Source organism: Stegostoma tigrinum, chromosome 5 (assembly GCF_030684315.1).
Source record: "Stegostoma tigrinum isolate sSteTig4 chromosome 5, sSteTig4.hap1, whole genome shotgun sequence".
Taxonomy (NCBI): Eukaryota; Metazoa; Chordata; class Chondrichthyes; order Orectolobiformes; family Stegostomatidae; genus Stegostoma; species Stegostoma tigrinum.
The window spans coordinates 86,082,344-86,104,187 of NC_081358.1; the positions used below are offsets into that span (position 1 = coordinate 86,082,344).

General features: G+C 41.7%; 2 protein-coding genes across 13 annotated transcripts in view; both read left to right on the forward strand.

Moving 5' to 3' along the window:
* LOC125451712 (copine-3-like) overlaps window positions 1-11,414 on the forward strand; it is a 72,045-nt gene extending 60,631 nt beyond the window's left edge. For 6 of the 7 annotated variants that reach the window (XM_048529232.2, XM_048529238.2, XM_048529235.2 and 3 more), the window contains 5 exons: window positions 8-62; window positions 143-194; window positions 2,963-3,096; window positions 5,554-5,790; window positions 10,119-11,414. In XM_048529232.2, coding sequence (XP_048385189.1) covers window positions 8-62; window positions 143-194; window positions 2,963-3,096; window positions 5,554-5,790; window positions 10,119-10,244 — 604 coding nt within the window. In that variant the 3' untranslated portion in view covers window positions 10,245-11,414. The remainder of the gene's footprint in view (window positions 1-7; window positions 63-142; window positions 195-2,962; window positions 3,097-5,553; window positions 5,791-10,118) is intronic. The other variant, XM_048529237.2, reaches the window with a different exon arrangement.
* A 5,258-nt stretch (window positions 11,415-16,672) lies between these two features.
* Window positions 16,673-21,844, forward strand: part of LOC125451714 (copine-3-like) — a 40,181-nt gene continuing 35,009 nt past the window's right edge. The window contains exon 1 of one of the 6 annotated variants that reach the window (XM_048529240.2): window positions 16,673-16,746. In XM_048529240.2, the coding sequence (XP_048385197.2) occupies window positions 16,728-16,746 (19 nt within the window). In that variant the 5' untranslated portion in view covers window positions 16,673-16,727. Of the gene's footprint in view, window positions 17,000-17,037; window positions 17,219-21,844 lie in introns of those variants that run through there. The other 5 variants (XM_048529244.2, XM_048529242.2, XM_048529241.2 and 2 more) reach the window with 5 other exon arrangements.

Genomic DNA, 21,844 nt, shown 5'->3' on the forward strand with positions numbered 1-21,844 from the left:
TTCATAGCGACAAGTTGTTCCCTGCGTTAGGATTTGGTGCACAGATACCCCCTACCTGGCAGGTATATATCAAACAGTTACTTTAAAAATCATTTGAACCTTGGTTATCAAACCTTATACAATTTTTTTTGTCCCCTTTTAGGTGTCACATGAATTTCCAATTAACTTCAACTCTGACAACCCATTCTGCGCAGGTATGGAATTGTCCAAAAATGTGTACTATTGGGTTGAAAACAGTCCATCATGGATGTTGGGAATAGTGGACCTACAAAATTGGAAACAACATTGGTGTTAATCTGGGACATATTACATGTTGAATCATATATTTTCACAAGGAGCCTAACTGCAATCATTGAATAATTGTTGGTTGTCCTAAAAACCCTTCTGAGCCACTGATGTCCTTGTTAGAGCCTGGAATCTGTCAGTCTTGTGTAGTTCAACCTACATGTAAAACGGCAACATGTATAGACAAATTTCTTTAAGTGTTCAGTGACTTGTGGTAGAGGATTCCACAGGTTCGTCACTCTTGGAGTGAAGCAATTTTTTCTCATCTTGGTCCCAAATGATCTACCGCATATCTTGATATTATGCCCCTGGTTTTAAAATCTACACCCGGAAAATCCTCCCTGCATCTCGTATGTCCAGCCCTGTCAGAATATTATTTTTCTAAATCTGATACTCCTAAACTCTGAGAAATACAGGCCTAGTTGAACGAATCTCTCCTCATTGGACAGTCCTTCCATGCTTGCTATCAACCTAGTGAACCTTCACTGCACTCAAACTATGGAAGGTATCCTTTCTTAAGTGGGGAGACCAAAACTGCGTGTACTACTCCAGATGTGGTCTCACCAAGGCCCTTTCAAACTAAGGTAAGATGTACCTACTTCTGATCTCAAATCCCCCTGCAAGGAAAGCCAATATGTCATTTACCTTCCTGATTGCTTCCTGCACATAATTATCTATTTCCACTGACAGGCATGCAAAGACATGCAAATCCTTTTGTGCATCCACACTTCCCAATATGCCACCATTTATATAATAAACTTCATTTTTTTGTTTCTCACACCAAGTACATAATTTCACATTTAACCTGTTATACTATAACAGTCATTCTGACAATTCTTTGGCCTTTCCTTGCTCACTATCAATCTGGCACACATGCTGATCACTTTCTCGAGTGAACTAAATTGCCTCAACAGGGATTTGTCTATTTACCAGTACAACTGTTTTTTCTCACATTCTGGTGTAATAACAAATAATGATATTGAGGATTGTCTCATGCACTTTAACAGTCTTTAAGACTGTTAATAGTGTGTTTGACCCATAAACTGACTTGCTTTCTCTCTGTTAGAGTATGATAGGCCCCATCAGTGTGATGTTTTCCACCGCTGTTCCCTGTGCCATGTTAATAGTCTAATCACTCATCAGACATTAATTAACTTGGTTTCTTTATATAAAACTGTAAATTTTATATTATTAAGCAGACACTATAGCAAACCAACTATTTGGTGTGCAGCTTACAAACTAAAAGCGGCCGGTCAGATAGAGTCTCAATACACATGGCTCATGCAATTCTCTTGAAGGCAAAGTACACAAAAGCTGTACTATTCGAGGCAGAACTTTCTGGGAGCAGATTGGTATCATCAAATGGCTATATACCCACCTGAAGCCTACCAAAAACAAACACCAGGTGATGAACATAATCATTTTCACCTCTGAGGACAAAGAAGAGAGAGAATATGCTATACAATAAGATGCATTGTGTCAGAATTTTACAAGTCTAGCAAATTCCATCAGTCGTTGGCTTTTGACAATTGGAGAGCAATGGAGAAATTTACTGATTATTGAGATTTTCCCTTGCTTTTTGGATTTTGTGTTTTTGAAATTAGTTTTTCATGGGCTTACGTAAATATTTTGAAAAGGGGACATTTTTGATGCTTTATATATGCTTTGAAGGTAATTATCATGAAGATGTTCCATATTCAATGAGCTGTGTTGAAACTGGGAGTTAGGGGGTAACCTAATAAAGCTAGGGACACTTAAAAACTCAAGGCAATGAACTGAAAAAACACATCTGAATGGCCATGACCTCTGTTTATGGTGAGAAGTGGTTTTGCTGTTATATTACTTGCTGGCACCAGGACCCCCCACCCCCAACAGGTTTGCCCATTGTTGAAACAGAAATCAGTTGAGGGTCCATCACAAATAGATAAGCATGCAGTTTTAAACTGGATCAGTGGTGTGCACTTCAGGTCCTCTGCTAACCAGAAGATCTACACCATTGTCTCCTACTTCAGTCACTAAATATGCATCAACTTTGTTTAAAGCAAAATATCTCCTGCCTTCTGTCCAGCACTACTTCAGCACTGTGATGAAATGTCAGTTTATGAGGTTGTATTCAAATTCTGCGAGTGGGCTTTGAATTGATAGCTTCTGTTTTAGGAAATCAGCTAATGAGCCAAGGCTGACTGCTAAATTTTGAATGTTTTAAGTCTCCTTGGGAGGGGAAAAAGAAGTGATCTTCAAAAAATTAAAGATTAGAAGAAGTTCCCTGCACATCAGGTCTCAAATCTACAGGTGCATGAAACAATTTTGTCATTTTTCACATGTGAGAATGCATGTACGTTTGAAACTTTCTTCCATTATTTTAAGGTAGAAATATTTCTTTGAAGTCTAGACATTTGCTTTGAATTATAAGTCTTTGTTACTTTGCTTACTGTATTCTTCTGGAAAGCAGAATGCCGGAAGCTTATATAAATTTAGCCTGAGTTACTACTGTTACTGTTCAATCTTAGTATGCAATTACATTGTTAGATATTGTGAGCCTGAAGTTGCATTATGCTTTGTGCAGGAATGATCTTTCAGCTTTGTAAACAGGTGAGATATCTTAATGAAAGCTAAATTTGCAACCAAGCTAGATTGTCTGCAATAAAAAAAATTGCTTCACCAATTTGCTTATCAGGAGTGCAAGGAATTGTGGATGCTTACCGCAACTGTCTTCCACAAGTCAAACTATATGGACCAACAAACTTTGCTCCCATCATTAATCATGTGGCAAGATTTGCAGCTGCGGCAGCACAACAGCCAACAGCTTCTGTAAGTACAAAAGGAGAAACCCCAGATACTCGTAATATGAGCTAAAACTGAAAACGCAAGACAATTCTGTCAATGTCTGTGGGGGAAAATTATGAAGGATAAGGTAACATTTTTTGTGGGCTCCTTTTTATTAATCTTGTACTTCCAGCATTTTCTCACAAAGTGAGAATCTTCTTATGTTTGTCAGTGTTCAGTTTTTTTCCCCATACTAAAACTTACAGTAATATATTGAAAGTAAGGATATGGAAAGTCCATACTATTTTATAGATGTTAAGGTGTCAAATGATTTACAGAAGTAGTGTGATGTTATTCTGATGTATGACTCACTAAAATCTGGAGCATAAATAAATTGATACGAAGGGAAGGAATCCCTAGATTTGGATTTAAGGCACAGTATACAGTAATAGGGAAATATTGCTGAACTCGTGGAAGATTTTAGTTGGATTATAGTTTCAGCATTGCACTAAATTTTATAACCATTCTAGGGAAATTCTACATCTAAAAGTTTGGATGGTTCCCAATCCTTCTAATAATCTTTGTTTCTCTACATTTGAATGCCCTCCTATGTCGTAAGTGACTACATGACTCACTGGTGGCAATAGAAATCACCGGTACTTTCCATTTTATCAGTCTTGGTCACAATGGAAAAATTATTCCCCTGAGGCAGTAGGGAGTTGAGGTTCAAAACACATCTGCTAAGCCTGCTGTTTAGAAAGGATATGTGTCGCTAAAGTCCGTGTTTTCTCCTAAGGTTAATTCAGAGTTTTTGAAGTATTCATCTGCAATGTTTACATGTTTGATAAAGTATGATAAAAGATTGACCACAAAATTCAATTTGTAGATAGTTTCAATTACAATTTTAAATGTTAATCATGGTAATGGTGTGATAAGAGATAATTCAGTAATGGAGAAGAAGAGTGTTTTGTATTTAAAGATACTGAAGCGGAACCAAAAATATTTGCACAATGTGAGATATTTACCTGGTGTTAATCTGGAAGGTGAATTACAAACGTAGATAAAAGTTGTATCAAACTTTGATGTTTATCATGTCACCTATTACAGACTTTTTAAAAAATGAATAAACTGCTGTTACAAGCTTTGTTTTGTACATCATCCATTTCAGTTTTAAGATTATTTCCCCTTGGATTCTAATTCCATTTTCAATTTATTTTCCCCTTTTTTCTGTTGGCATCGCTTGAAAGCATAGTAAAAAATATGATTTTACAAGTATGATAGTCCTCTCTCACCTCAATCTATGTGTCTGTTGTTTTATGAGCAGGAGGTGACATGATAAATGTTAGTACGATGTTCAATTTGCCACCTGTTTTTTACCAAGATAGAATTGGGTATAGATAACAAGGTGTAGAGCTGGATGAACACAGCATGCCAAGCAGCATCGGAGGAGCAGGAAAGCTGATGTTTTGAGCCCAGACCCTCCTTCAGAAATAGGGGTGGGGAAGGGGATTCTGAAATAAATGGGGAGAGAGGGGGAGGTGGATAGAAGATGGATAGAGGAGAAGATAGGTGAAGAGGAGACAGACAGGTCAGAGAGGCGGGGGTGGAGCCAGTATATCCATCTTCTACCCGCCTTCCCCTCTCTCCCTATTTATTTCAGAACTCCTTTCCTCTTCCCCCATTTCTGAAGAAGGGTCTAGATCCCGAAAAGTCAGCTTTCCTGCTCCTCTGATGCTGTTCAGCCTGTTGTGTTCAACCAGCTCTACACCTTGTTATCTCAGATTCTCCAACATCTGCAGAGCCTACTATCTCTAGAATTGGGTATATCTATTTTTGCCCAAATCAGCATCTTGAGTTCTCTGCCTGGAGCCAAGTCTGACCTACAGCACCATGACATCCACTGTGGTTAGGCCAGGGAGACAACATGCCCTGAATCTACCTCATCCAGAATGGGGATGGAACCCTGCACTGTTGGCATCAATCTGCTCTACACTAGTCTCCATTAAACTCTCCATTCACAAGCTGCACAGACCCAGGAAGGCAAATAATCATGAAATGTTAATGATAATCCAGTGGCATAGTTTGATTTTCTGATATTTGCACTTTAGAAACATCTGGATGTAAGAAATACAATGCTTCTATGAGCAACACAGCAAAGATGCAATTGATGTCATCCTGTCCTTTCCATCTTCAGATTATACATCTGATATTTGCGCTGTGTTGTTCATCCTGCATGATTTCAAATAGAAAATCACAGAAGTGGCATCAGCAGCTCAACTTCTCAACTTGTTTAACTGAAAAGGAAAATCCAACATAAGGGTGTGAGATATCAGAATATCTCAACATTTTTTTATTCAAACCGCAAAAAATTATTGTTTAATTTTTATGTATTTAGCATATTTTCTGTCAACTCTGATGGAAAAGTAATTATATTTAAGTACACCGCTGAAGCGACCCCATTTGGCAACTTATCTTGACCTATGCAAATTTTTGTCTTAACAGCAGTATTTCATCCTACTGATCATCACAGATGGAGTGATCACAGATTTGGATAACACAAAACAGGCTATTGTTAATGCTTCTAAGTTGCCAATGTCCATCATCATTGTCGGTGTTGGTGGAGCAGATTTCAGTGCCATGGAATTTCTGGATGGTGATGATGGTGTACTGAGAGCACCCACTGGAGAAGTAGCTGTCCGGGATATTGTCCAGTTTGTGCCTTTTAGGAAATTTCAAAAGGTGAGTATGTTACGGTATATGATGACAAACGATTTGAAGCCTATTTCACAGTTTATGTGAATATAGTTATGATATTGCTGATTTGAAAGAAGTTCATTTGAATTAAATGTCTGGCATTAACCATTTATAGTAGCCTTTCTCATCATTCTAAATAAAATGCTATTCTCCTTGCTTAGGGAAAATCCAGAGGACTGAAAGATTGCAAATATTATATCCACTTTAAAAGGGAAGAGTGATAACTTGATGACTATAGGTTACCTAGCTTAGAATAAGGAAAATTTGAAACAATTTTCTTGGACAAAATTAATTGGCATTTGAAAAAGTTTGAGTTTAAATGTGAGGTGATTCACTTTGGGAGGAATAATAGGAAGGCAGAATACCAGGTCAATGGAAAAATTCTTGGTAGTGTGGATGTGCGGAGGGATCTTGGTGTCCATGTACATAGATCCCTGAAAGTTGCCACCCAGGTTGATAGAGCTGTTTAGAAGGCTGACGGTGTTTTAGGTTTTATTGGTAGAGGGATTGCGTTCCGGAGCTGTGATGTCATGCCGCAACTGTACAAAACGCTAGTGCGGCCTCATTTAATATTGCATGCAGTTCTGGTCGGCCCATTACAGGAAGGATGTGGAAGCATTGAAAAAGGTGCAGAGGAGATTTACCAGGATGTTGCCTGGTCAGGAGTGCAGGCCCTATGAAGAAAGTTGAGGGACTTGGATCTGTTCTCATAGGAGAGAAGGAGGCTAAGAGGGGATTTGATAGAGACATACAAGGTGATCAGAGGATTAGACAGGGTGGACAGTGAGTCTTTTTCTGAGGATGATGGCTTCAGCGTGTACAAGGGGCACAGCTACAAATTGAGGGGTGATAGATTTAAGACAGATGTCAGAGGCAGGTTCTTTACTCAGAGAGTGGTAAGGACGTGGAACGCCCTGCCTGCCAATGTAGTTAACTCAGCCACATTAGGGGCATTTAAACAGTCCTTGGATAAGCATATGGATAATGATGGGATAGTGTAGGGGGAGGGGCTTAGTTTAGTTCACAGGTTGGCGCAACATCGAGGGCCGAAGGGCTTGTTCTGCGCTGTATTGTTCTATGTTCTATGAGTTAATGAATGAAAGTTAATATGGATTTGCTGAAAGGCAGATCATATTAGATTAAATTGCTTTGAATTTTTTTTGAAGTAACTGAGGCTAAGTTAATGTTTTATAGTCATAATGTTGTTGATGTTGTGGGTTTTGACTTTTGAGTGGCCTTGTCATAGTAGCACATAATAGTTTTATTCGCAAAATTAAAGCTAATAGTATTAAATGGATAGTGAGTATGTGGAGGCAAAAATTGACAAAGTTGCAGAAGGACGAATAAAAGAACTAGGGTACAGCATTTATCAATTGCTCTTCACAACGGTCAGTACTGACATTATCTAAATATCTTTCCTTGATGCAATATAATTCTATGACTCTGGAATATTTGGGAGTCCATTTACTTTATCTCCATACAGAAAACCTCCTGACATCAGTCTTAAATTTGCTTTTTGCTTATTTGAACCTTTGTTTGCAAGCATTTTGGTGAGTTCAAACTTAAAGGATATTCTTCAAAGTGATAATCAATGCAAATGGGAGAGAGATAATGGGAACTGCAGATGCTGGAGATTCCAAGATAATAAAATGTGAGGCTGGATGAACACAGCAGGCCAAGCAGCATCTCAGGAGCACAAAAGCTGACGTTTCGGGCCTAGACCCTTCCCTCAACCTCATTGTTCCCCAACCCCGCACGGCCCGTTTCTATCTCCTTCCCAAAATCCACAAACCTGCCTGCCCTGGTCGACCCATCGTCTCAGCCTGCTCCTGCCCCACCGAACTCATCTCCACCTATCTGGACTCCATTTTCTCCCCTTTGGTCCAGGAACTCCCCACCTATGTCCGTGACACCACCCACGCCCTCCACCTCCTCCAGGACTTCCAATTCCCTGGCCCCCAACACCTCATATTCACCATGGACGTCCAGTCCCTGTACACCTGCATTCCGCATGGAGATGGCCTCAAGGCCCTCCGCTTCTTCCTGTCCCGCAGGCCCGACCAGGCCCCCTCCACCGACACTCTCATCCGCCTAGCTGAACTCGTCCTCACACTCAACAACTTCTCTTTTGACTCCTCCCACTTCCTACAGACTAAGGGGGTGGCCATGGGCACCCGCATGGGCCCCAGCTATGCCTGCCTCTTTGTAGGTTACGTGGAACAGTCCCTCTTCCGCACCTACACAGGCCCCAAACCCCACCTCTTCCTCCGGTACATTGATGACTGTATCGGCGCCGCCTCTTGCTCCCCAGAGGAGCTCGAACAGTTCATCCACTTCACCAACACCTTCCACCCCAACCTTCAGTTCACCTGGGCCATCTCCAGCACATCCCTCACCTTCCTGGACCTCTCAGTCTCCATCTCAGGCAACCAGCTTGTAACTGATATCCATTTCAAGCCCACCGACTCCCACAGCTACCTAGAATACACCTCCTCCCACCCACCCTCCTGCAAAAATTCCATCCCCTATTCCCAATTCCTCCGCCTCCGCCGCATCTGCTCCCACGATAAGACATTCCACTCCCGCACATCCCAGATGTCCAAGTCCTTTAAGGACCGCAACTTTCCCCCCACGGTGATCGAGAACGCCCTTGACCGCGTCTCCCGCATTTCCCGCGACACATCCCTGACACCCCGCCCCCGCCACAACCGCCCCAAGAGGATCCCCCTCGTTCTCACACACCACCCTACCAACCTCCGGATACAACGCATTATCCTCCGACACTTCCGCCATTTACAATCCGACCCCACCACCCAAGACATTTTTCCATCCCCTCCCCTGTCTGCTTTCCGGAGAGACCACTCTCTCCGTGACTCCCTTGTTCGCTCCACACTGCCCTCCAACCCCACCACACCCGGCACCTTCCCCTGCAACCGCAGGAAATGCTACACTTGTCCCCACACCTCCTCCCTCACCCCCATCCCAGGCCCCAAGATGACATTCCACATTAAGCAGAGGTTCACCTGCACATCTGCCAATGTGGTATACTGCATCCACTGTACCCGGTGCGGCTTCCTCTACATTGGGGAAACCAAGCGGAGGCTTGGGGACCGCTTTGCAGAACACCTCCGCTCAGTTCGCAACAAACAACTGCACCTCCCAGTCGCAAACCATTTCCACTCCCCCTCCCATTCTCTTGATGACATGTCCATCATGGGCCTCCTGCACTGCCACAATGATGCCACCCGAAGGTTGCAGGAACAGCAACTCATATTCCGCCTGGGAACCCTGCAGTCATATGGTATCAATGTGGACTTCACCAGTTTCAAAATCTCCCCTTCCCCTACTGCATCCCTAAACCAGCCCAGTTCATCCCCTCCCCCCACTGCACCACACAACCAGCCCAGCTCTTTCTCCCCCCCCCCCCCCCCCCCCCCCCCCCCACCCCCCCCCCCCCCCACCCACTGCATCCCAAAACCAGTCCAACTTGTCTCTGCCTCCCTAACCGGTTCTTCCTCTCACCCATCCCTTCCTCCCACCCCAAGCCGCACCCCCAGCTACCTACTAACCTCATCCCACCTCCTTGACCTGTCCGTCTTCCCTGGACTGACCTATCCCCTCCCTACCTCCCCACCTACACCCTCTCCACCTATCTTCTTTACTCTCCATCTTCGGTCCGCCTCCCCCTCTCTCCCTATTTATTCCAGTTCCCTCACCCCATCCCCCTCTCTGATGAAGGGTCTAGGCCCGAAACGTCAGCTTTTGTGCTCCTGAGATGCTGCTTGGCCTGCTGTGTTCATCCAGCCTCACATTTTATTATCAATGCAAATGGGACTTGGTTAGCTCTTCATTACTGTTTTAATCCCCATACCTAGCCTGCTGTGAAGTCTTTTCAGAGACCAATGTGGTCCTTCAGTTATCTCTCTAAGTTTAAACACATTCAAAATAATCTAAAGAAGCGAATAAAACTCAGTTTCCCACCGTAAATATCAGTTGAGTTATTAGAATGGGAAATAAGGTTTAAATTGAACTTTTTATTGTAGGTGTTCAGGAAAACTAAAAATTGCTGTATGTTGTAGTATTTGCTTGAATTATGAGTTTACATTTGTTTTCTCTCTGATGTGAACAAAAATGCACATCTGAAAATGGATAACAGAATTTAATTTATTGAATTAGTTTTCTGTAAATACTTGATTCCTGTGACTGGATTAATAATATTTCAAATCTGTTATATTTTAGCTAGTTTAAAAATTATCCAAATGTGTTCAATATGACTTAAAACCCATACAAATTGAATTTTAATCTTTCTGTAGGCTCCAAAAGAAGCTCTTGCACAAAGTGTACTTGCCGAAGTGCCTCAACAAGTAGTCTACTATTTCAACACACGCAAAATAAACCCTCCAACTGAGCAAAAACCTGAAGATTTTCTGGATTTCTAGTTGATAGGCTGTGAATTTTTCAAACTTAATTTGTGCCATTTCTTTTGTTAAGTTCTTGTAAATGTGTTTGCAAAATAATTGCATATGGTTAGTCTCTTATAAATGAAAAGGTTAATTTTTCTTTCCCCCTTTGTGTAACATAAAGAATTATCTTTTTGATTAAGGCCTTACCAGATTGTACCTGTTTCCAAAATGAATATTCACTTAGCAGCCCTCATGCTACAAGCTGTTTTTTTGCATGTAATTCCATTGCTTTGCACAAAAGTGATCTAAGGGTGCTTGAACTGGGAAATGAAAATACTAGTAAAACAGCTTTTCATGTTCAGCTATATGTCACAGCACTGAGTTATAACCAGCAAAATTAATTGCTGTCAATTAGCCTCAGCATTTCCAGGCTGTTGAAGGGAAATTTTCAATCAGACTTCTTGCTCTTGACTGCTAGAATTTTCCAATGGCTGTTGTGTAAAGCTGAGACCAACCCTATCCTGATCAGTTCACCAATACCAAGAGAAGCAAATTGGTAGGCACTTCAAGTGAAACTGTACGATTGCTCTTTCTAGACATGAAGTGGTGATTTGTTGTGTGTGGGAGGAGAGAAGTGGAACCAAAATGAAAGCACCTTTTATTCTAGAAGTTGGCATTTCCTGTATTTTGTAATCCATGGAACAGTATTTTGTTGTTAGTCATCAAAACATCTCTGCACAACTTTTTTTTCCCCAGAAACATGCTTCATGTTTAAACTTTAGATAAATTTACTACTTAACATTTTAAATGTATGATTATTTTGAAACAATATTTAGAATGAATCATACAATTTTTGTTCTGTTAAAATTGTGTAAAAAGTTGTTTGAGTAAACTTTTCTTTCAGTTGGTAGGTTTACTGTATTTACATAGTGGTCTTGTTTACCACTTTGGCCAAACACACACATTTTGGTAAAGCATCAGTTGTAACACTGAATTGGAAAGTGACTTAGTATGCTATGTTTTTCATATAGTATTATATGCAGTATATTGTATTGAAATCATCAAATACTTGGCTAACATTACCAAAGATTAACAATTAATTTGTGGAAGTTAAGGCTTTTTTGATGAAACCATATTTGCTATGGAGAATCTGTGAACAATGTATTCTGCTGTTGCACTTTCCACAATAAAGAAATCATGAAAATATCACTTTCTTATGCTGTTTGTTTTAGAGATTAATTTGTTTAGCTGCGAGTTCTGTACTTGAATCATCTATGAGTATTGCTGGGAAAAATCCAACTATTTCATTGTTGCTGATGTTTTTAACTTGCATCTTGTATTGCAAATAGTTAACTGATGTACTGGGCTACATTCTCAATATCGGGATTATAAAGTGGTGCACTCTATACTGTCAGATAACAAAATTCCAAAAACATATTTTAGTATTAATTAATGCATTTTTATTGGGGATGTTGGGTAAGAGAGGGAATGTTGGGAAATAAATCATAAATCCATTGTAATAAATTGGAAAGACTGGAAATACTCAGTTGTTTATTCATATTCTCCACATACTGGGGGGTGATTTTCTTTTTCTTTTCCCGATACTCTTGAACATTTGAAGGAGTCAGAGAGGTGACCAAAGGTGAGGTTCAGAACTGTGATGCTGATTTTACTTGTCTTCTTTACAAGATGCCACCTTGATAACCCAGACTGGTTTTTTAAATTCTAGTTGTTTGATGGTGCTCATTGTGGAAATGAGATGAAGATTGTGGACATTGATAGGGCCAACAAACAGGTAGTAACTGATGACTGTGATCTCTGAAGGTTGATTATCTGAAATGGCATTGGACAAGGTGAGCAGAAACAAAAAAAAACTCAGCTGGATGAGATGGCCTAGAGAAAAACCAGCCAATGAAACCTGCCCTTCTCAACTCAGTCTTCCTGTGTAGCAAATGTGCCAGAGACTATTATTGCTAGAGAGGTGATCATACGCCAGGGAATGTTTCTATAGAGTTGAAACCATGACTTCCATCATCTCTCCTAACACAACAATACCAACAGAAACTAATGAGGCTATTTTGTTACTTGATCTAAAGGCTCTTGATCAGTGTTTAAACAAAAAACTTGGGGAGGAGTTACAGCAGGACTTGGAGTTTTTTGTTCAATTGCTGAACAGGACTTTTAAAACACTTTGAGACAATTTGTTAAGGTTTCACCAACACTTATCACGGAATCCCATAGAATCATAGAATCCCTTCAGTGTGGAAACAGGCTATTTGGCCCAACAAGTCCACGCCACCGCCGCCCCACCAAAGAAAATCCCACCCAGACCCATTCTCCTACCTCTGCATTTCCCTTGTTCAACCCACCTAACCTAAACATGCCTGGGCACTATGGGCAATTTAGCATGGCCTAGCCTGCACATCTTTGGACTGCGGGAGGAAACCAGAGCACCCGGAGGAAACCCATGTAGACACAGGGAGAATATACAAACTCAACACAGACAGTTGCCCAAGTCTGGAATCGAACCTGGGTCCCTGGCGCTCTGAGGCAGCAGTGCTAACCACTGTGCCGCCCCCAAATAAATATTCTTATTCAGCTTTACTTGGAAATAGTGAATATTGTACTGTTCAAACTTATTAGGAGTTGAGTTTTAAGAGTCACCAGGACAAGTGAGGCCTTGGTCACTGGGTCCTTGCTAGGGTTTCCCTTTGGTCTTTGAGAAATTAGATGTGGATATAAGGCCAGCCAAAGCAGAAACATTTATTCTGTTTTAGTTATTGATATTTAGGCATTGCTGGGTAGGCCGGCATTTATTGCCCAAACCTAGTTGCTCTGGAGACATTGATTGTGAACGGCCACCTTGAATTGCTGCAGTCCTTAGAATGTAGTGGCACCCACTGTACAGTTCGGAAGGGAATCCCAGGACTTTGACCCAGCAGTAGTGAAGGAATGATTATTATAGTTACAAGTCAAGATGATAAGAGGCTTGGAGGGGAACTTGCCTGAGGTGGTACTTTCTTGTTCATCTGCTCCGCTGATCTTCTGTTGCAGGAGAGACAGGCTAAGATTGAGGGGGGGGTGGAATTGTTGTTTTCTTTTGGCTACAAAGCATTTTGCCTCCTCTGGATCTCTTACTAGCTAAATTTCCAATGTAGCAGCTGAAACCTTCTCACTCCATTCCAAAACCGTCCTGCTTCTTGATGCTCTGTGAAAGCCAACAAGGCTCCATGGGTTCCAGTAAATTAGGGGCGAGAAGCCTGCATATACTGCTTGAATACGTACTTGCATTCAGTACATACTGTCTTTCCCATGACCTGCTAAAATAACAGAAAAAAAAAGTTAAATTCTAAACCTTTTAATGAAGATCTGTAGCTCGGGTTGCAGTTGGAGCTGTTGGTTGGTTCACCGAGCTGACTGGTTTTCATGCAAATGTTTACTCTCCCTTCTAGATGACATTGTCAGTGCTGTGTACCCTCTGTTGAAGCACTGTTGTCCTGTCTCGTTCTTAATTTATCACCCTACCCATGTTAGAAACATACCAGAACTGAGTACAAGACTCTTATGACCTCTTTGAATAAGGATAGCACACAAAGCAACAGCCATGCTTTGCCAGTTACTCTCGAAGATGAAAGACCCCATACCCACAATGAGCAGGACAAGTGTGATATGTAAAATACCATGCAGCAACTGTGAGAAACAGTACATAGGATAGATAGGCAGGAAACTCACCACCAGGATCCATGAACACTGACTCACACCAAACAGCACAACCCATTCTCCCTCGTTTTGATACACTCAATCTGACTGGGACAAAATTACAGTACTAGGACAAGTGAGACAAAGACAAGCACAAGAATTCCTGAAGGCCTGGTTTTCACTCACCAACACAATTAACAAACATGTTGAAATAGACCCCCATCTACACACCACCATGGCACAAAACTGGAAACAAGATTAACAGACCAGACCATATAAATTCAGAGCAGGACAGAACAACAGCATTTCAACGGAGGCTACACAGCACCAATGATGTCACCTAGAGGGGAGACAAAATATTTGCACACAAACCAGTCAGTTCGGCCAACCAACCAACAACTCCAACTGCATTCTAAACTATAGCTTACAAACTGACGTGTCATATTAGAACAGCATCTAGTTAGTGAAAATGTAAAATAATGGATCCTGGAAAATTGACAAAGAACAAAATTCTGGAATTACGCAGTAGGTCAAGCATTATCTGAGAGAAACAGAGTTAATGTTTCAAGTCAATGTTATCTAGCTGTGTCCTAGCACTATGAGTTTAGACATTCTGCGTGTTCTTTCCAGTTAGTTGGTTCCTACTGTGTAAGCTGTGCACCATCTTGCTATATAATAAAGGGAGAATTATATCAATGAGCTATGCAATCTGTTTGGCTGATGTGGCTGTCAAGATTGAATAGTTGGGTCTGTGTGTGGCCTGAGAATTCTGCAGCCAGTCTTGCATCACTGTTCGATAGGTGAAAACAGAGTGAAGCATGGGAATATTTAGTGGAAGGTTAGATTGATGGCAGTGGAGTGAATGAGGTTCGCTAATTCATGGCAGAGGCCGCTGGTACAGTGGTAGGATTTGTTGTGTTCTATGCGTCTGAGAGTTGAAACCCTGGGTTTTATGTCTGAACAGGAATTTTATTTACGAGTGCTTTTAAAATATCTGCACACATAATTCCAGCTGCTGGTTTTTCAGTTTAGTTTCTGTGTAACTAGACCTATAATTAACTAGCAGCACAGAGAACAACCAATAAATGTATGTAATCAAATACCTGATTATTGAATACTACACACTTTTAGCATCAAAATGTATTTTCAAAATTAATTTGTCAGATGAGGTATTTTCTCAGCACTCCCTATAACATCCTCCTGGGCTCTCTGCTCCCCCTATGACAATGTGGCTAGAGGGTCTTCTTTCTCTCTGGAAATACATTTTTTTTCTTGATCTCTTGCTCTGTGCTATGAGGCTGTGTTCTAGCCAAAATGCATCTCTCCCTTAGAAGTGCAGGTTAATTTTGATCAACAACAATTCAATGCTGGCTGGGCACAAATCACACAATTGTGAATTTAGTTTGAATCAGTACAGTGTGGAGCTGGTAGGACACAGCAGGCCAGGCATCAGAGGAGCAAGAGTGTCAATGTTTCGGGCCTAGACCCTTCACATTTTAGCCTGAGGTTGTCATACTGTTGTATTACAATAGGTAAGGGCAGGATTTATAGGCATTGCCATCCTGTGTTTGCTTTTACAGCCTTTCCAATTTAGCATATCTAACCAATTACTTACCTGTTATTTTTAATTTCCGCCCTTGATTGTTTTTTGTTGAGGCTTTATTCTCCCTCGTTGCAATCCTCTACATTGGGGAAACCAAGCAGAGGCTTGGGGACCGCTTTGCAGAACACCTCTGCTCGGTTCGCAATAAACAACTGCACCTCCCAGTTGCGAACCATTTCAACTCCCCCTCCCATTCCTTAGACGACATGTCCATCATGGGCCTCCTACAGTACCACAATGATGCCATCGGAAGGTTGCAGGAACAGCAACTCATATTTCGCTTGGGAAACCTACAGCCCAATGGTATCAATGTGGACTTCACAAGCTTCAAAATCTCCCTTGCCCCCACTGCATCCCAAAACCAGCCCAGCTCGTCTCCGCCTCCCTAACCTGTTCTTCCTCTCACCTAACCCCCTCCCACCCCAAGCCGCACCTCCATTTCCCACCGACTAACCTCATCCCACCTCCTTGATGTGTCCATCCTCCCCGGACTGACCTATCCCCTCCTCACCTATACTCTCTTCTCCACCTATCTTCTTTTCTCTCCATCTTCGGTCTGCCTCCCCCTCTCTCCATATTTATTCCAGTTCCCTCTCCCCATCCCCCTCTCTGATGAAGGGTCCAGGCCCGAAACGTCAGCTTTTGTGCTCCTGAGATGCTGCTTGGCCTGCTGTGTTCACCCAGCTTCACACTTTGTTATCATAACATTTATGTTACTTTATAATACATTGTCAGGAGCACATTTTTTCTATAAAATAATGTAATTCATTTCTTCGTTCTTTCCCAGCCACTTCAGCAGAGTTAACTGAATTAATTTAAAGTATGCATTCATGTGTAGTAACCCCCCACGTGTCAGAAAATAAACGTTTTACTCCTCTGTTTAATGCTCATGTAACACATCAGAACAGTCTAATTGCATGTCTTCTGTTTTGAGTCATTTGTTGTGCAACTTAGGGATTCCGTCTATTTTTTCAATGAAATCTGCCTAATCCACACCAACATTCGGGCGCCTCTTCGAGACTCTGGGCTGACTGAAACCTTTGGTTTGAATGCCCCATTGAAATGCCGTGCCACCGTTGTCTCAATTAGTGCGCTGCACTGTAACACTGTCAACACGGCTGACGTCTCCTGCAGCGCCGCCTAGCACTCGGGCATGCGCAGTGTGATCGAACCCAGTGTCGGCAGAGGTTGGTTTAGTGCGCGAGCTGCTGTAAGAGATGAGCGCGACTTTCAGTGGTATTAAAAAACTTTATTACCTCCTAAACGCGCTGAGGCGCTTCTTGTTATCTCCTTATGTTATACTTTCGTTTCTCGGAGTCCTACTAAAGCTCATTTCAGTACGAGGATGAAGAGATGTGGCTCCTTCTCGGGTAGTCGTTCACGTCTGTTTGTTAGTGTGCGATTTGTTCCTGGAGACAAGAATTAACGCGCCTCACGTTATAGGGCGTCGTCAGAGTTGGAACTGAACCTCAAGCACCAAGTTCTCTGTGTATGTTTGTATTGTCATGTTCGTGCGAAATCTGTGCCTTCGTTTCTTCTTCCCGTTGCTTTGTATTGAACCTCTGCAGTGCAGTTCCAGTGGTTTATTTTCAACTGAAGGCTCTTGTTGTGAGACTGACATTATTGATTGAGTTGCGTTTGTGAACTGATCTGAAGTTTCTGATCAATATTGACCTCTCCCTCCGCCATGCTGATGATGGTATTGAAGGTAAATGTCAGGAGAATGTGTGGGCTGTTTTTCGGAAATGGTCTTTGCCTGCCAAGGTGTGAAATGTGTCATGCCCTAACCCTGAACGTTACCCAGGTCTTCCTGCGCAGACTGTATAGTGATTCCAGTGATGTTAGCTGGGTGGACCTCATAGAATGAGTTCCCTGATTGGGCCTGTTAATCTGGTTCAGTTGGGGAGCCCTGGCTGGCAGATGAGAACAGGAGTGTCAGACATCCTGGTCACTCTGAGAGCTGGCTCTAAGGGAGCTGCCTCAGTGTCAAGGACTCTCCACATGTAAATAAAGGGTGACTTGGTGACAGGATACCAGGCTGTATGGAGTTACTTCATCTGACGAGTTTTGAGGAACTGAACACTGCGGATATGCCAACTTTCTGCCTTATGTGAGGGGAGAGCACTAAAGATGGACTCGAGGACTGCCCCACTCAGATCTGCAGAAATATGCTTTTTCCCCCACTTACACCTCGTCCTATTTCCAACTCCTGATTCTTCACTTGCCCACTTGCCAACTTTTTTTTGCCTTGCCCTTTAATCATTTCTGTCTTCTACCTTTCACAGACTATCTACTTGGCTCTGCTCCACCTCGCCCCACATTTCCTAACTCTATTTATTTAAAACTGCTGCAACTCAACATTGTCAGCATCAAACCAAGTTAACTGTGTTTCTTTTCTGTCCCCAGTCTTTCCATATAGTATGTTCTGTCATTGTTTCAATAAAGCTTCCTGCCCTTGGCTCTTTTTAATCAATACTTGTTTGTGACTTGTCGGAACACTGGTAAGATCAAATTTATTGTTGATGATGTTATGCAGTTTCCCTGAGGAGGTGATTGTGTATCTGCTCCTTAAGCTGTTGCAGGTCTATAGCACTGGTGATCCCATAATTATTTGTTAGGGAGTTTCAAGATATTGATCTAGTAATAAAAGAACACAGATTTATGGAGTTTACAAGGATTCTCATGCTCACACCTGGTGATGCCTCCCCTGCCTAATTTTTAATGGAAATGTTGCTGCATGTGGTGTTGGAATGTTTTATAATTGCTATGATTAAAATTTGCATCATTTTCTAACCATACGATTGTCCAGGAACAACCCCCCCCCCCCCCACTAATTCTGCACTCCCATAGGAATCAGTACGACCTGTGCTAAAGACTGCTATTTGCATTTTGTACATTTTCTAAAAGCCTATTCCCATGTTTTCATGAACATTTAGCTGTGTAATTTGTACAGTGTTACGATGCCTAACGCTGCATTAGGGATAAACTGTCTCTTCTCAAATTTCTTTACCTATCTGCTGTTTTTGACACATTTGACTCCACAGTGTGCATAATTAAAGCACATGGATTGGAGGTGGCCTATTGGCAAGGCTTGACAGTTGGTTGCAGACATGAAACAAAGTGTGAATAAATGTGTCTTTTTCTATGTGGGCGGTGACAAATGACAGTGACTAGTGGGATAATGCAAGAATCGGTACTTGGGACCCAGCTGTTATCAGAACGCTATATACTCCCAACCTCTTGTGTACCTTTTTTAATCAATTAAAAAAAAACTCTGAGATAATAAAATGTGAGGCTGGATGAACACAGCAGGCCAAGCAGCATCTCAGGAGCACAAAAGCTGACGTTTCGGGCCTAGACCCTTCATCAGAGCCTCTGATGAAGGGTCTAGGCCCGAAACGTCAGCTTTTGTGCTCCTGAGATGCTGCTTGGCCTGCTGTGTTCATCCAGCCTCGCATTTTATTATCTTGGAATTCTCCAGCATCTGCAGTTCCCATTATCCCCAAAAAAAACTCTGGCTGTTTTTAACTTTTCTGTCACTATTTGCCTCCATTTTTCACAGCAAAGACAGTTATTAACTTACCAGTGTCTTTGAACTAGTGAAATCTGTTTTTTTGTGTGTGTATTAAGTGCATTGGCAATATCCAGGATTGATTTCTATTGCATCTGATACTGATAGCTAATGCAAGGGTTGCAATATGTTTTGAAAGCTGTTCCAAATACTTAACAATATTTTTAGAAAATTGACAATTGCTGACATGCTAATAATTTAACTAATTGTTCTTACAAGATGTTATTCAGCATGGTGGGGAAGGCATGTCTTCTGTTTCCATCCCGATTACGTAAAATATTATTTTCCTCATCACTAGCAAATGCCTGGCTAGAGACACTTCCATGTCAGAATAACAAGTAGTTCTAGGAAGAAAAGTGGTTGAGTTTTTTTTGTTCTTTATGTATTTAGGTTATATTTTAATACAAATTATTAGATTAACTGCACACGGGGTAACTTTAATGTTCTGAATGGAAAAAATTAAATGATTTAATAGGATTACAGGAACTGTGAATAATAACAACAGTAAATGCAAGGTATGTGATAAGGTACCAAGTGACTTGTATCTGCTGTGTAGTTGGCTTCTCTTTCATCTGCTTTCTTACCCACTTAGTCAGGGACCACAGTAAATCAGTAACTAGATGAAATCTATTTTCCCCACAAAGCAACATCAGCTTTTTCAGTTAGTACTGGGACAGGGCCTTGTGTACCTTTTTATTTGTAAGTGAACAAAATGATTGCCAATGAATATTACACCTATTTGAGGAAGTAAGCATAATGGTTTCACCAGTAATGCAATTACTGAGGGTAAATGAAAGAATCTAAACTAATCAACATATTCAAGCAAAACGTTTGCATGCTTAAACACAAATTGTCTTCTGCCCACAGTCTGCATGGACATCATGATGGTAGGTGGTACTTATGGCACTCCTCAGTTTTACTTCTCTCAGGCCCACATACAACATCTCCCCTAAGCTATATTTTGTATCATTATTATACATGAATGTGTATACAAAATTAAATTTCTCACTACTCTTTTTTCTGCAAGTTTCAGACTTTATAAGTTCAGGTGATCTGGACCTTTCACTGTTCTCCTGGAACATATCCCATCTGTCTTGTACCACTGGCGTAACTGCAGGCATATTGACAATGAAGAACTGCTGACATTGACTGAAGATGTTGTGTGCACAACTCCCATGGAAGTCACCACTGAGAATGGCCAGCTATTGTCCTTATGATTCAAGACACTGCAAGGGAGGAATTGCTGTTTCAGCAGGGAAGTGGTCCTCTAGGAAGAAAAGTGCAGGAGATTAAATGTCCTCAGTTTAAAGGAATCTATCAACCTCTTTGATAAGAAGAAAATGAAAGACAACAGCTTTCAACCTGGAAAAGTACTAGTGTTGCAAGACAAGAGAGAATGTGTTCCAGGAGAATAGGGGAGGCTCCAGATCAACTGAATTTATAAAATCAGAGAGTTGCAGGAAATAGAACAAAGGACAAAGAACAAAGAAATTACAGCACAGGAACAGGCCCTTCGGCCCTCCAAGCCTGCGCCGATCCAGATCCTCTATCTAAACCTGTCGCCTATTTTCTGAAGATCTGTATCCCTCTGCTCCCTGCCCATTCGTGTATCTGTCTAGATACAACTTAAATGACTCTATCATGCCCGCCTCTACCACCTCTGCTGGCAACACATTCCAGGCACTCACGACCCTCTGTGTAAAGAACTTTCCATGCATTTCTCCCTTAAACTTTTCCCTTCTTACCTTGAAATAGTGATCCCTAGTAATTGAGTCCCCCACTCTGGGTGGAAAATGCTTCTTGCTATCCACCCTGTCTATACCTCTCATAATTTTGTAGACCTCAAGGTCCCCCCTCAACCTCCGTCTTTCTAATGTAAATAATCCTAATCTACTCAACCTCTCTTCATAGCTAGCACCCTCCATACCAGGCAACATCCTGGTGAACCTCCTCTGCACCCTCTCCAAAGCATCCACATCCTTTTGGTAATGTGGTGACCAGAACTGTATGCAGTATTCCAAAGGTGGTCGAACTGCATGAAGTGAAGTGAAGTAGAGGTAAACGTAATTTTATATGGACTGGGAGAACCAGTAGGTAAACTGTTAATCTAGCTGTACTTCTGTCTCTGAACTCCGCCGCAGCCAGAAGGAGCCCACTATGTCCTCCTACCCCCGTTATTTATTGTATTATGTTGCCCATAATATTAAAATATAGCTTGGGGGAGATGCTGTTTGTGCATCTGAAAGGAATACTACTGAGGGGTGCCAAAAGCACCACCTACAGTCATGATGTCTGTACAGACTTGTGGGCAGAACTGAAAAGGATTTTGAAGGAGTTAGAACTAGCATCTGGTTCTCCTCATAGCAACAACGTATCTCATCAATGTAACCTGTAACTATTTGCTAATATGCAGTAAATTATATCTTGTTAACTACAAGCGATTTTTCTGGTTAGGCAGTATGTTTTCCTTTGCAACACCAGACCGAGCAATCTGGTAATGTGAATTTAAGAGCATGTTAGGAGCAACCTCAACACAGTAGAGTGAACTGGCATGCCCATACAGCATGGAATAACCTGCTTGTGACCATCTGAAGATAATTTCTGGAAACTTGCTGATTTTCCTCCGTGAAGTGTTTAAGGATTCAAGAAAGACCTTGTACCGGACTACACTTTGCATTTCTGCGCACAAAGTTTTACACAACATGCAAAATTGAGTGGGATTCCACGGGTCACTAGAGGCAGGACACTGGCACTGTCAGTAAT